Here is a 13,820-nt window from a genome sequence, read left to right as displayed (position 1 = left end):
AATAATAATAATAATAATAATAATAATAATAATAATAATAATAATAATAATAATAATAATAATAATAATAATAATAATAATAATAATAATAATAATAATAATAATAATAATAATAATAATAATAATACTAATAATAACAATAGTAATAACAATAACGTTAATAATAATAATATTAGTAGTAATAATAGCAATTCTATAACTGACAATTCATCAAATGAAAAAAAATTCAATAATTTAAAAAAAAAAATTAAAAAGAGTTCAATAAACTGTACTAATGGTAATAAAGATTTAAGTCATTTAATGTCCAGATTAACATTTCCGAAAGAAACTGTTACTAAAGTGCGAAAAGATGAAATTGGAATTCTTGATTGGATAAGTAAAGTGCCTGGTAAAGTACTTAGTGGTGCATCAAATAGTAGCAATATAGTTGAAGATGTAAACAAGTCTATAACAAATGGTTTTAGAGATGAAAATCAAGAACAAAAGCAGTTACGTGATTTCAATGCGGTCAAGTTCAATAATTGTAATTTAGAGTTAAGCCAGCGTGAGTTTGATGAAGTTCTGGCAGTTCTTAGAGCAATAACACCGACTAATCGACGACGTACATCAGTCAAAACGCTCAGAAAACGTGAACGTGTTGATAAAATAATAGAGTGTAATATTTTAGAAAAAACACCAATTAAAAATGTACCTTCATCAAGTTGTATGAGTTCTACTCATCGTGAAATTTCGCAATCTACAAATTTATTAGAAAACTGTATTTCACAATCGTATTCAAATACATCTATAATCGATAATTCTCAAAAATCTAATAAAGCGGATGTATTACTTGGAGCAATCTTACGCACTAGCCATGATCGTAAGGGATTAATAGATATATCTAATGGCACAAGATCTACTATTTTGTCAAATGATACAAGTGATGATATATATTGTAATATACAATCTACACTGACAGGTGAAGATCTCGATTCGTTAGATATACCATTTGAAAACGATAAATTTTTACCATCAATACTGACCAAGAGGCTTAATCGCTTCAAACTATTTTTTAAAAAAGAACAAGAAAGAAAAGATACATTAGCAAAGGATCTATTAAATCCTAAGAATAATTTCGTAAGTTTGCCATCTGATCATGATAGACGAAAAATTAATTTTATTAGTGCAAATAGGGTAAAAAGAAAAATTGACTTTACTAATTATCCTGTGAGTGTTAGCAAAACAGAATCTTCATGTGAAGAACTTTTGAATGAAATAACAAGTAAAAAACAAGAACATGGAGATTTTCGTAAAGTTGATTCGAAAGTAGAAGATTTATATGGCCACAAAATTCTGATTAAGAATAGCTCACAGACTTCCGTTAATCACAGTAATGAAGATTATGATGATAATTGCTTTACAATCAATGAAGACAAAGTCAGTGAAGGTTGTCAACTATATCAAAATTGTTATGAAGTATCTCGTAATAGCGTTGAAAATGAAATTCATGACAAAAATGTTCCTTCAACAATGGAACAAGTACGTTTCAGAAGATCTTTGGAAAATGCTGCTTCAATGGTATTTCATTGTAGAACCGGCTTACCACTTACGTCCAGCCCAGCTCCACTCAGAAGAGGCAGTTGTTTTGATTATGATAGTACTCTCAATTCTGTATCATCAAAACGAAGGTATGTACAAATACATTATAAATATACGTAAAGTCTAAGAAAATTATTGGAATTTCAGTGCTCTTTTTGCATTAAAAACATCACCAAGTCCGGGAGCGGTATCATTAGAAGGAACTGATCGTGAAGTTGAGAATTTTTCTGAATGTGATAAAGCTCCAAAGCGGTCATCTTTCCGCAGCCGACCTCAAAGTCATTCTCTACTTGGTAATTTCGAAGAATCCGCATTAAATGGAAGATTAGAACCGGTTTCAACTGTTCATGGATTTACTGCGGAAATTGGAGCGAGTGGTGTTTTCTGTCCAAAACATCGTAAACTTCCGGTGACAGTATTTTTTTATACACTCGGTGACAATGATAAAGTTTCAACTCCTTATCTTGTAAGTTAATTTTTAAATGACATTTTATAAATATATATATTCGGGTGCTTCGTTTGAAACGAACATTTTTTTTTGCTAACACAAGAGAATTTTGTTGCTTATGTTGAAAAAAAATTCCCGAAAAATTCCAGCTTTTAATTTTAATTTTAAGTACTTCCTCTCTCTCGAGCATCAAAGTTTCCCTATTTAAAAAGTATGTAAAAAAAAATTTTTGTTATTCAAACTTCGATATCTCAGCTACATTCTGTCGTATCGTGTTGTAAAATAAGCATGATACATCGAGTGTAAGCCGCTCTTTAAAAGTGTCAAAGATGAATTTACCGTGACTCGAGAAATTTCACGTGTGTATGCTCCAAAAAGTCTTTTTTTCACTATTATTGACCTTTTTTCATCAATAACAGAAAAACTATTGAAGTTTCGAAAAAATCCCAAAGGATAAAGTTTTAGGAAATTGGATTTACTCCAAAATAAGCAAAATAGATTTTTTGCTCCTATGCGTTAGTTGAGAAATACATCAAGTTAAATAATTTTACAATAGAAAAGTTAACAAATTCCAAGTTTTATTAACCTTAAGTTCAATATTAGGTCTAGATCATACATGAAACTGGAACACGACAGTTTCTTTATAAAAATAATGACTTTTTGTGACTTTTTCAAAAACAAAATTACACAATCAATTAATGTAATGGGCCAAAGTCCACCTCCGTTTCACGGGAGGCCAATACCTCGCCTTTTCAGGCGTACTCGCTCTGCGTAATACCCTATCCTCTTCCATATTATTGTAGTACCTGGTAACTTATGAATTAATATCATTTATACTACAATAATAACACACTTAAAATAGAAATAATAACATGGCAATGAACAGCAGTAAAAGAAAGGCAAGAGAGATATAGTTTATTGAAATACAGATGTATGCTGTTAAGCTGTCAATATATGACTGACTGACTCTAGTCGCGCTTCTATAAAACAAGAGAAGAAGGCATTTGTTTTCTAGTTATTTAAATATTTTAAAGATCAGTTTCATATTCGTTACAATATTATAAAACCGAAATGTGAGCATAAGCTCACATTAGCTTACACTTTAGGCATGCAATGCATGTGGGTACCTCACCTCCAGCCACCACGAGTCCTACCTCACTTGGGCCCATCACTCCTCCCATCTCAGGAAATAAAGAGACTCTGGTTGAAGTAGTGCTTGAAATGGGCTTCCCATGGTACCAATTCGCTGTATTGATCTTCAGGTTGTTATTAGTGGGACGCAACTTCTCCCTGAAAAGGGTTTCTTCCACTTGCAATCACTAAGATTTTAGACACGCCATTATACACACTTGCCTTCATCCATCACTTAGTGATATCTTATCGACGAGTTTTTTCGGGCAATTAATTACTTAATGTAACGGGGCCGTTAGGCCCACCTCCGTTTGACGGGAGGCCGATACCTCGCTCTTTTGGGCATACTCGCGCTGCGTGGTCCCTATTTATATAATCAACTCCACCATATATTATAAACGCGAAATATGAACACAAGCTCACATTAGCTTACCCATTAGGCATGCATCGCATGTGGGTGCTTCACCAACAACCACCATAAGTCCGACCTCTTTTGGACCCGAACACTCCTCCCATCTCATCAAATAGAGAGACTCTGGTCGAAGTGGGGCTTGGAATTGATCCCCCATGGAACCAGACTTCAGCTCTGGTCAACTGCTTGCATAGATTAGTGGTGGGACGCAAGTTCTCCCCATACCCTATGTAAAGGGCTACTCCACTTATATCTTTCGGGTTCTCAACAAGCAATTATCCGCTTGATCGTCCTCTTCTAGATTTTCTACTATCCCCGAGCTAGTTGCACCCTAATTATTTAAGCCAAATTAGAGTAATGAGCGCATCGGGGGGAGTTTTTTCGGGCACCATGATCTTTTAAGACCGGTCACGGTGGGGAAAAAGAAAAAAAAATTATATTTAATTAATTAATGTAACGGGACCTAAGTCCACCTCCGCCGATTGGAAGCCGATACCACGCCCTCCTGGGCATACTCGCTTTGCGTAGCATCCCCATCTTCTGACCCAGACGACACTCTTATCGCCGATTTCTTCACTCGTAGTGATCGTACGATTAAAGTTATCTGTCAGTTTACGGGAGTTAACAGGAGATTTTGTTTCCTTCATACTACTTAAAGAAATATCCCCCGAATATTTTTGTCTTAAGGATAAATATTTGGCTGACTTTATACCTGGCAGTTAACACTGATGTCAGTGTGTGCGTAAAGACTCTGCAGTGTAGAGCGTACATGGCACTGTACATACTAGTACAACGCTTTTTCTAATGTCAAATATAAAATGAATAACATTTCCTACCCACTTATGAAAATTATGACTCTTTTAAACAAGAAGAGCTTAAAATATAATTACATATATTTATATCGATGACTGTCGACATGAATCCGGAGACACGGCAGTGTCTCGCACCAAGTACACGTTCAAACACATGTGTGTGCGTGTACATGGGCGGCGGGAGGCGACCGTGTCTCTATTCTGGAGTCAGAGGCCTGTTTAACCTCACTCGTAATTTAGATTGATAATTATTAATAAATATGGCATATTTGTATATGTTATCTATTTATTTATTAATAATTATCTTATTTCTATTGAATTTACTCATAATTTGCGTAATTTTATGATCTAATGAAAAAACAATTTTTTAAAAATTTCTCTTGCGCTGACTTAAGAATCCACAAGAAAAAACTCGGAATTTTGTCTAATTTTTGCCTTTCAGCTGACTTCATGTCGTAGTATGCAATGAAAGTAGCTAACTCAAAATCTTTTTCAATAGAAATCTCTTCAGGTTAGCAACTTAACAAAATTCAATTTCTATAGTATGTGTATTTTATGGTGTGTTCGGATCCTCCACCCCGGCGCACTGGAGCGGCTGCCATTTACCCGGGAAAATTAAAATTCATAATTATTAAATCATTTGAAAAAAGTGAATAAGCAATGAAAAAAAAAGTGTATGAATTATCAAAAGTGCTGATTAAAGTGAAATTTAAGTCGACATATCTTAATTATCTTAGTATCTTGATTATAAATAATTTTTATTTACAATATCAATATACCCGGGAAAAAATGATCAGACCTGATCAGACATGAGTCTTCAGGCCTGATCAGACATGAAAAATGACCATGCCTGACCAGGCCTGATCAGGTATGTTCATGTCTGTTCATGCCCATCCGGGTAAAAAAATTATATATAAAAAATGGCTCTATATAATTATATATAAAAATGTATAACTATATTCAATTATACATGTATATAATTATTGTTATAAAAATAAAAAAAATAAAAAATTCAGGCGTGTGCAGGATTTGAACCGTGGACCTTGCGCTCGAAAGTGTAACTCGCTACCCACTGACCTAAGAGATTTAGTTGAAAAGTAAGTTTCGTATGAACTTCAAGTAATAAAAATCTTATACGTGATAGATTCTTGGTCAACAAAATTTTAGATCTATGAGCAGACATGAACAGACATGAACATATATGACCAGGCATGAACAGGCATGGACAGGTATGATCAGGCCTGAGCGTATTTAACGCTTCAGACATGACCAGGCATGAACAGGCATGAACCATTTTTAAATTACATATAAAAAAATTAACTAATTAAAAAAACAGAATTTTAAAAAATGCACGTACTGATTTTTGAATTTTCTAAAAGTGCATCTTGGCCATCAACTTTTCTCAAAATTTCAGATCATTTGATCAAGTAGATTCGAAAATATTGGCGAATTACGGAAAGAAATTTTTTTTTTTAGTTTTTTATTGATTTCTTAGAAACGACTCGAACGATCGACTTCAAAATCTAATCAGCTCTAGAACTCAATAAAACATGTCGATTGCCGCCTCAACCATCAAAATAGGTTTATTCGTTCGTGAGATATCGTGGGCAAAAGAAATGCCAAAAAACGGTTTTTTGCGAATATCTTTGAAACGACTAAACCAAACAATTTCAAAATTTGATCAGCTCTAGAACTCAATAAAACACGTCGATTGCCGCCTCAAACATCGAAATCGGTCGATTCGTTCGTGAGATATCGTGGGAGAAAGAAATGCTAAAAACGGTTTTTTTCGGAAAGTATAGGATACAATAGTATTTTCGAGCTCAAAGAGCTCGAAAACAGCGGGAAGTTTTGGGGCTGGCCCGCAGGGTCAACCGACGCCCAGATTTTTTTATTGGTTATTCACTTTTTTCCTAATGATTTATGGATCCCGGAAAAAATAGCCCCGGAAAAAATAGCCCAAAAAAAAATAAAAGTAACAAAGACAACCACATACAACAACAACAACAAAAAAAAATCTGGGTGTCGGTTGGCCCTGCGGGCCAGCCCCAAAACTTCCCGCTGTTCTCGAGCTCAAGGAGCTCGAAAACATCACTGTGAATATATTTTCGAGCTCTTCGAGCTCGAAAATGCTGTTACATGCAATCATTTTATTATGAGCCTTTTAAGCTCTAACAAGTTACGTTTTATGCTAGAGTTTGAAATGTTAAGAATCGAAAATCATTAATGAAGAAGCGGGTTTTAAATTTTTATTATCGATTATGTTCTCTGAAATAAATGTATTGAGGTAGAAATCTATGTCAGTGATCAAAATCGTGATTTGAATAAGTTTTGACTTAGGTCAGAGCAATAATATATGGAATATCCGAGAAAAACATTAAAAACTGGGTTTTTCAATTTTTTGCTGACAATATGTTTAAAACTAAGGAACAAGTTATATGACATTATCTGATAATCGGAAGAGACTATAAAAAAAAAGAGTTGGTATGATTTCAGAAACATTTTAGCACATTATATTTTGATTTATCTGGAAAAAATAACATGATATGTTATTTTTTTAACTTTTCAGCGCCTATATCTTTTGAACTAATCAACCGATTTTGACGTTTGAGGTGGCAATCGGCGCGTTTTCTTGAACTCTACAGCCGATTAAATTTTGAAATTGATTGGATGAGTCACTTCAAAGATAATCGAAAAAAAACGTTTTTTACCATTTCTTTCGCCATCGATATCTCTTGAACAAATTGACCGATTGAGATGGTTAAGGTGGCATTCGACGCGGCTTACAAAGTTCTAGAGCTAATTAGATTTTGAAATCAATCGTTCCTGTCGTTTCTTAGAAATTACTAATAAACTAAAAAAAAAAATTTTTTTTTTTCATTAATTCGCCAATATCTTCGAGTCTACTTAATCAAATGATCTGAAATTTTCAGCAAAGTCGCGGGCCAACAAGCTCTTTCGATTGCCACCTCAACCATTCAAATCGAATCATTAGTTAAAAAGTTACAAAGAGTTTACACACACACACACACACACACACACACACTTTCAATTATGATTTTTAGATACAAAATAATTTATGGTGTGATCTTGTTGAGAATGTATGTAAGAAAGGCTCCATATTTAAACATTGTTTTTCGTTTACAATGAAGACGTAAGTTCAAGAAAATTTTGTTAGTCAACAGTCGTTCAACTTGTTGAAAAATGAACTTTAAGTAAAATTTTAAAGGGAATAAATTATTTAAAGTGTACAGAATACACCATAATTTTTTCAAATTTAAAAAAAAATATTTAATACCTTAAATAAATTAATCAATGTGTCGTACTCGCTTTTGACGCCGCGCGCGCAACCTAAAAATGTCGTGCGGAGACCCATGTTCAGCGTTAAATTAAAATTATAAATAATGGAGATCGAAATCCAGGAGGCAGGAGCTTTTTATTGGAAATTTCCTCCCCTTTAAAAATCTTTTTGTTAGATTTCTTAAATATTAATAGTCGATGAAATATTGGCAAAAAACGAAATGCCTTCTTTTTGTTATCTTTAATTGTTTATAACTTTTGCAATTTTTTACGTGCTAATACACGCTTTTAGCACTTTTTTCTAGGCGTCATTCCGGATCCAATGAGCTATCGCACCTAATTTTAAGAGCAGTATCTCTATTTTGGACCATTTTCAACTCGTCGACAAGACTACCCAGTAAACACATTGACGTAAATTTGACGTCAGAGTGACGTTACGCTAAGTCATCATTTACGTAAGATATAAGTCACGAATGAGTCAGGTGTGACTCATTATTTCCCACTTTTTTACGTAAGATTATGATGTAAAACTAATGACGTATACATGACGTAAATGTGATGTCTGTGTGACATTTTATGACGTCAATATGACACATAGGTGTTGTCAAAATTATCAATTCGGAAAATATATTTTTGAAAAAAAAAAAAAAAAAAAAAAATTAAATACCGAATTTTTGATTTGATTATTACCGCGCGAACGCATTGTGAATTCTGAAACAAGATTAAATAACGTTAAATGATGAAAAAATCCTGGGCATCTGCTGGGTTCGAACACGGCTCCTCTTGGCTGGTAGTCCTGAACGTTGCTCACTGGTCCACATCACGAGAGTTCAAATCTCGTGCTTAATTGATGTATTTAGAGTGAAATGCCGGAAAAGACAGAGTTCATAAGTTTTCGTGATGGATTTTTACAAAATTTAAAAATACTCCATGAACTTATATGAAATTTTATAGAAACAATATTTGTGGGCCTCGATGATAATTGTATAAAATTTCATTAAGTTTCATCAAATTTTTTAATTTTTTGTTGTGATGTGAAATTTAAAAAATCTTATATAAAATTTTGCGAAACATTAAATAATTCCACAAAATCGTATGAAATTTAATCGATTGAAAAATTGTGATACTTAAACTTTAGAATCATAATATCAAAAGAGTTCAAACTGTCGTTACATTTTCTTTGTCATCCTAAATGATATTTTCGATATATATCATTTAAAAAAATAAAGTTGATTTTTTTATGCTCACGCTAATGTTTTAATCTAAAACGTCTGAATAATCTTTTATCGAGTTTCCCTCGCGGTCCTGCAACCACCGTGGAACCACCGTGGATCCACGGTAAAACCACCACATCGTGGACCCACCGTGGAACCACTGTGGATCCACCGTGGTTTCGTGACATTTCACCACAATTGATCCACAGTGGATCCACGGTGGATCCACGGTGAATCCACGACAAAACCACGGTGGATCCACAGTGGATCCACAGTAGACCCATTGTGGATTCACCGTGGTTTTTCCGTGGATCCGCCGTGGATCCACTGTGGATCCACAGTGGTTTTACCGTGGTTTGACGCGAGATCTTGACATGAATTTTTCAGTTGAAATAGTGATAAATGAAGACGTTTCTAAAAATCTAACTCAAGTAAAAAAATTTTTTCCGTAGTTTTACCGGATGAAAACGTAAAATGAATTTTTGTACGCGTGTAATTCAAATGGAAAAATAGAAATTCATTGAATCTCATTAAGAACTGAGATATAAAGCTGTGCTTTAAAGGGAATTTTTTTTTGCCTAAAAGCAGTTTTTTCTTTGGACCACTCTAGTATGTATAAATAATAGTGATACTTTACATAATTTTTTTATCGACTTAATTAACCTAAAATATGATGCAGCAATCATAAGACTTTTTTTTTGTCCAACTTTCTGTGAATAATAATTAACGTTACCTCGTTGATTTTCAACAACCTCACGAATAAAATTATCTATAACATTGTTTTGGAGTGACAACTTTTACGTAATTTTATTGATCAATTCCTGAAAACTAACTAGTAATTTTATTCAAACACGATATCAAATGTTGCAAAGCATGTAATAATTAGCTGATTTGCTCAAAAAATTCTGTGGACGAAGTCTTTCGAAATTCAAAAATTTTTTATCCCAATTTTCTTTTTAATTGTGTATTTGTTAATTAACAAAATTTGTAAAAATGAAAGTAAACAATAAAACCTCGATAATTCTTAATAATTAATTAAAGAATTAATAATTCTCTCTCTGAGATAATAAAATGATTTGGTTAAGTTAAGAAAATATTTATTTAATAGACAAATAAATTATTTTGCAGTGCCAATAACAACCCCAAATATTAAAGCAATATATTATTATATCAACTCTAATAAATATTACTTAGACACAAAAAAATATATCCATTTAGAATAAATATATATATATATATATATATATATATATATATATATATATATATATATATATATATATATATATTTGTTCGAGATTAATGAATATATATTTAATCCTAATGATTATTGATTTAAAAAGTTATGATGCTAGGCAGCAGCAGCGGAAGTAGTTCAGTGCTCACCACTAGATCGCGCCCACCTTTTGTAGTGTCCCTGGTAAGATACTTATTTCAGAAGTTATAAGTTCTGATCTTGAAGCGATCATGGAATGCGTTACTCGCTGAATGTTAGCAGAGAGATAATAATCCATTTTTGATAGTAATACAGGGGTATCTTGTATTACACTATGACATTAATGTTTTCTTGAACTATTTTTGTCAAAGTACAAAAAATAAATTTTGAGGTGAGACCAAAATATACATACGCGCTTTCGCGCTAAGGCATGTGAAAATCGGTCTTCGGTCACTTACTATCAACCCAGCAAAGATGAATCTAGTTTATAGTAAATTTAATTTTTTAAGACTTATAGCTTCACATCGTAATTCAATTGTAGTTTCACTCTCGAATTTTTCATTTTTTTTATTTGATAGTTGGTAAAATCTATTTTTAGTTAGCGCTTATGTATTAAACAGTATAACTATACCATAAAAGTACGTTGAAAACGTACTGCAAACACGACAAAAAAACCATAAAACCACTATGAATCCACGGTGGTTTCACCGTGGATCCACTGTGGTTTTACCGTGGATCCACCGTGGATTTATAGTGGATTTATAGTGGTTTCACCTTGGATCCACGGTGGTTTCACCGTGGAACCACGGTGGATAAATGTCACGAAACCACGGTGGATCCACGATGGATCCACGGTGGATCCACGGCTGATCCACGGTGGATTTATTGTGGTTTCAAGACCGCGAGGTTTATCGATTACTTTGACCCCGAAAATGTTCGACGTTTAGTTGTTATTTTTACACATTTATACATATTTGAAAATTCATTCTATGATTGTTTTATTTCAATAAATAGATGATAAAAAACTATGACTCGGAAATTACATCAGCATTGCGTAAAATACTGACCTGTCACTGATATAAAGATATGATTTAAGAGTGACATCCATATTACGTATAACCGTGACTTTGCTACTGACAAAAATGTATGATTTTAAAATTACGTCATTATGATATACGATAATGACTTTATTACTACGTAACAATGTGATGTAGGTTTTATGTCAAACGTACGTAATACATAAGTCATAACTATGACGTCATACAAGAGTCATGCTTACATCAATATGATGTCACAAGCTTTACATCATATTAAAATCATGTAGAACGTCAGATTGACATCAAATTTACATCAGATGCCGTGACATTGCTATGACCTACATATGACGTCAAAATAAGGTCATGTGTTCACTGGGTATTACACTTATAAGTATTTACAATCTATGGCATTACTTAAATCAAATGATCAAATTGATACATCCTGCATAAATGATGCACCAAATATGACCAAATTTCATCACATTTGTGTTTTATATAATATTATAAGTTTCTTTAAGATAACCTACTCATGAGACCATATAAATTTATATATAAGAATCATAATACTATATAAACTTTTAAATAATCATATATGATTTTATATAACCGTATTAAACTCTTTCGTAATCATACAAATTTATTTATAACTTTATATAAAATCACATAAAATTTGTATTAATTATCTGAATTCTTAGAAGAATTTTATAAGGTCATAAAAGATTTCATACGATCATATATGATCATACATAGTTATGTATAACCATATAAAAAGTGTTCTTGTAATTTCATAATGTTATATAACTTTATATGAAGTTACATGGAATTTTATAAAAATTTTATAAGATTTTACGAATTACTATAAGAATTTTATAAGATCATATGAGTTTTTATATAATCATAAATGACTGCATATAATTTGAAAAATTTTATCTGGTAATGTTATATATGAGTTTATAACATTAAAGTTATATATAACTTTATAAAAAATCACATCAACTATTATAAAATCCTTATAAAATTATGTAAATTCTAATAAGAATTTATATAATTTTCTAAGGATTTTATATGATTACATATAAGCATATGAAACTTTATCTGGTATTGTTACGAAGTTATATATAACTTTATATAAAATCACATCATTTTTTATAAAATCATTATAAGAGTATATGAATCGTTATAAAAATTTTATAAGATTATATGAGCTTTCATATAATCATATATAAACACATGTTTATATATGATTCTATGAGAACTTTTTCCCGGGTTTATATAAAATCACATCAATTTGTATAAAATCCTTATAAGATTTTTATAAGATCATATGAACTTTTATGTGATCATATATAATTATATGTAAGCATATAAAACTTTATCTAGTAATTTTATAAAGCTATAGATAACTTTATATAAAATCATATCAATTTTTATAAAGTCCTCACAAGAGTGTATTAATTTTTATGAGATCTTTATAAGCCCGGAAAAAAATCATCAGACCTGATCATGCACGATCATGCGTTAATCTCATGCATTATCATGCCTGAAGATTTGCCAGCCATGAGCATGCGTGATTATGCTCGGTCAGGCATGATTATGCTTGAGCAAGCATAATCATGTTTGACCAAGCATGATCAGTCCTGATCAAGCACAATCCCTAGAATTATAAAAAAAAAAAATAAAAATAATGACAATTCAATTTTAAATTAATTTATTTTGTTAGTATTGATGTATAGTTAATGTTTACTGGCTGAAAAGTGTTATTGAAATTTAACCCGTGTACCCACGATCGTCGTGTTATAAAGCACGTCCGCTGTCCACTAGGCTGACCTGTCTCATTCAGTTTACGACGATTCTTAACATCTTTTAAAACCTCTAGTTGTAAAAAATCAAATATTATTTGAATTCAATCTTGATTTGGTTATTACATATTTTTTTAATAATGAATGAAAATAATTCTAGCAAATTTAACAATTAAATTACTGTTAATTATTCATTGAAAAAAAAAAATATGCAATTTTATTGACTATCATTATCAATCTTGCAAGAATTTATTAATTCAATTCTTCAATTAATAAAAAAAAAATTTGTAATTAAATCTATTTTAATTATTTTTAGGAAAAAAAGATTAATTTTAATTATTTGTAGAATCAAAAATTATACATTAAATTTATTTTAATCATCGATAAAATAAAAACAAAATACTTTTAATTACTAACTTCAAAATAAAAATAAATGTTCAATTATTAAAATTTTTTCATCAAAAATATTTGATTATTCCTGATTAAAAACTTCGATTAAATCTGATTCAAGCTCGATCGGATTTCGATTGTATTTTTTTTTTTTTTTATAATTGTTCCAGTGTATAGCCGCATGTACGGCCTTTTACACTTTTTGCCTTTACATTGCAACTGCTTCCTTTCTTTATCTGCTTTTCATTGTGCGGCTGTGGCCCGACTTGTGCTTATACTGTACTGTACCATTACGGTGATACCCTATCCTCCACCTTGGCTGTGGGGGTATAGGGGCAAGGGAAACCACAGAGAAAACCATTGCCAGTACAGTTCGGTTTGGGTGAGGCTCTAGTGATCAGTAAAATTCCCATTTTACCGATCACTAGATCTTCATCCCGCGCCCAACGCCCAGAGACCTCCGATTGAGCTCAACGCGTGGCT

General features: G+C 31.9%; 1 protein-coding gene across 1 annotated transcript in view; it reads left to right on the top strand.

Annotated features, from left to right (window-relative positions):
- Positions 1 to 13,820, top strand: part of LOC130670539 (atos homolog protein A) — a 125,224-nt gene that overhangs the window by 57,109 nt on the left and 54,295 nt on the right. The window contains exons 5-6 of the mRNA XM_057473956.1: positions 58 to 1,667; positions 1,726 to 2,044. Of these exons, the coding sequence (XP_057329939.1) occupies positions 58 to 1,667; positions 1,726 to 2,044 (1,929 nt within the window). The remainder of the gene's footprint in view (positions 1 to 57; positions 1,668 to 1,725; positions 2,045 to 13,820) is intronic.

This window comes from Microplitis mediator, chromosome 6, assembly GCF_029852145.1.
Source record: "Microplitis mediator isolate UGA2020A chromosome 6, iyMicMedi2.1, whole genome shotgun sequence".
Taxonomy (NCBI): Eukaryota; Metazoa; Arthropoda; class Insecta; order Hymenoptera; family Braconidae; genus Microplitis; species Microplitis mediator.
Note: the sequence above shows the minus strand (reverse complement) of the source record. Positions and strands in the feature narration are given on the sequence as shown.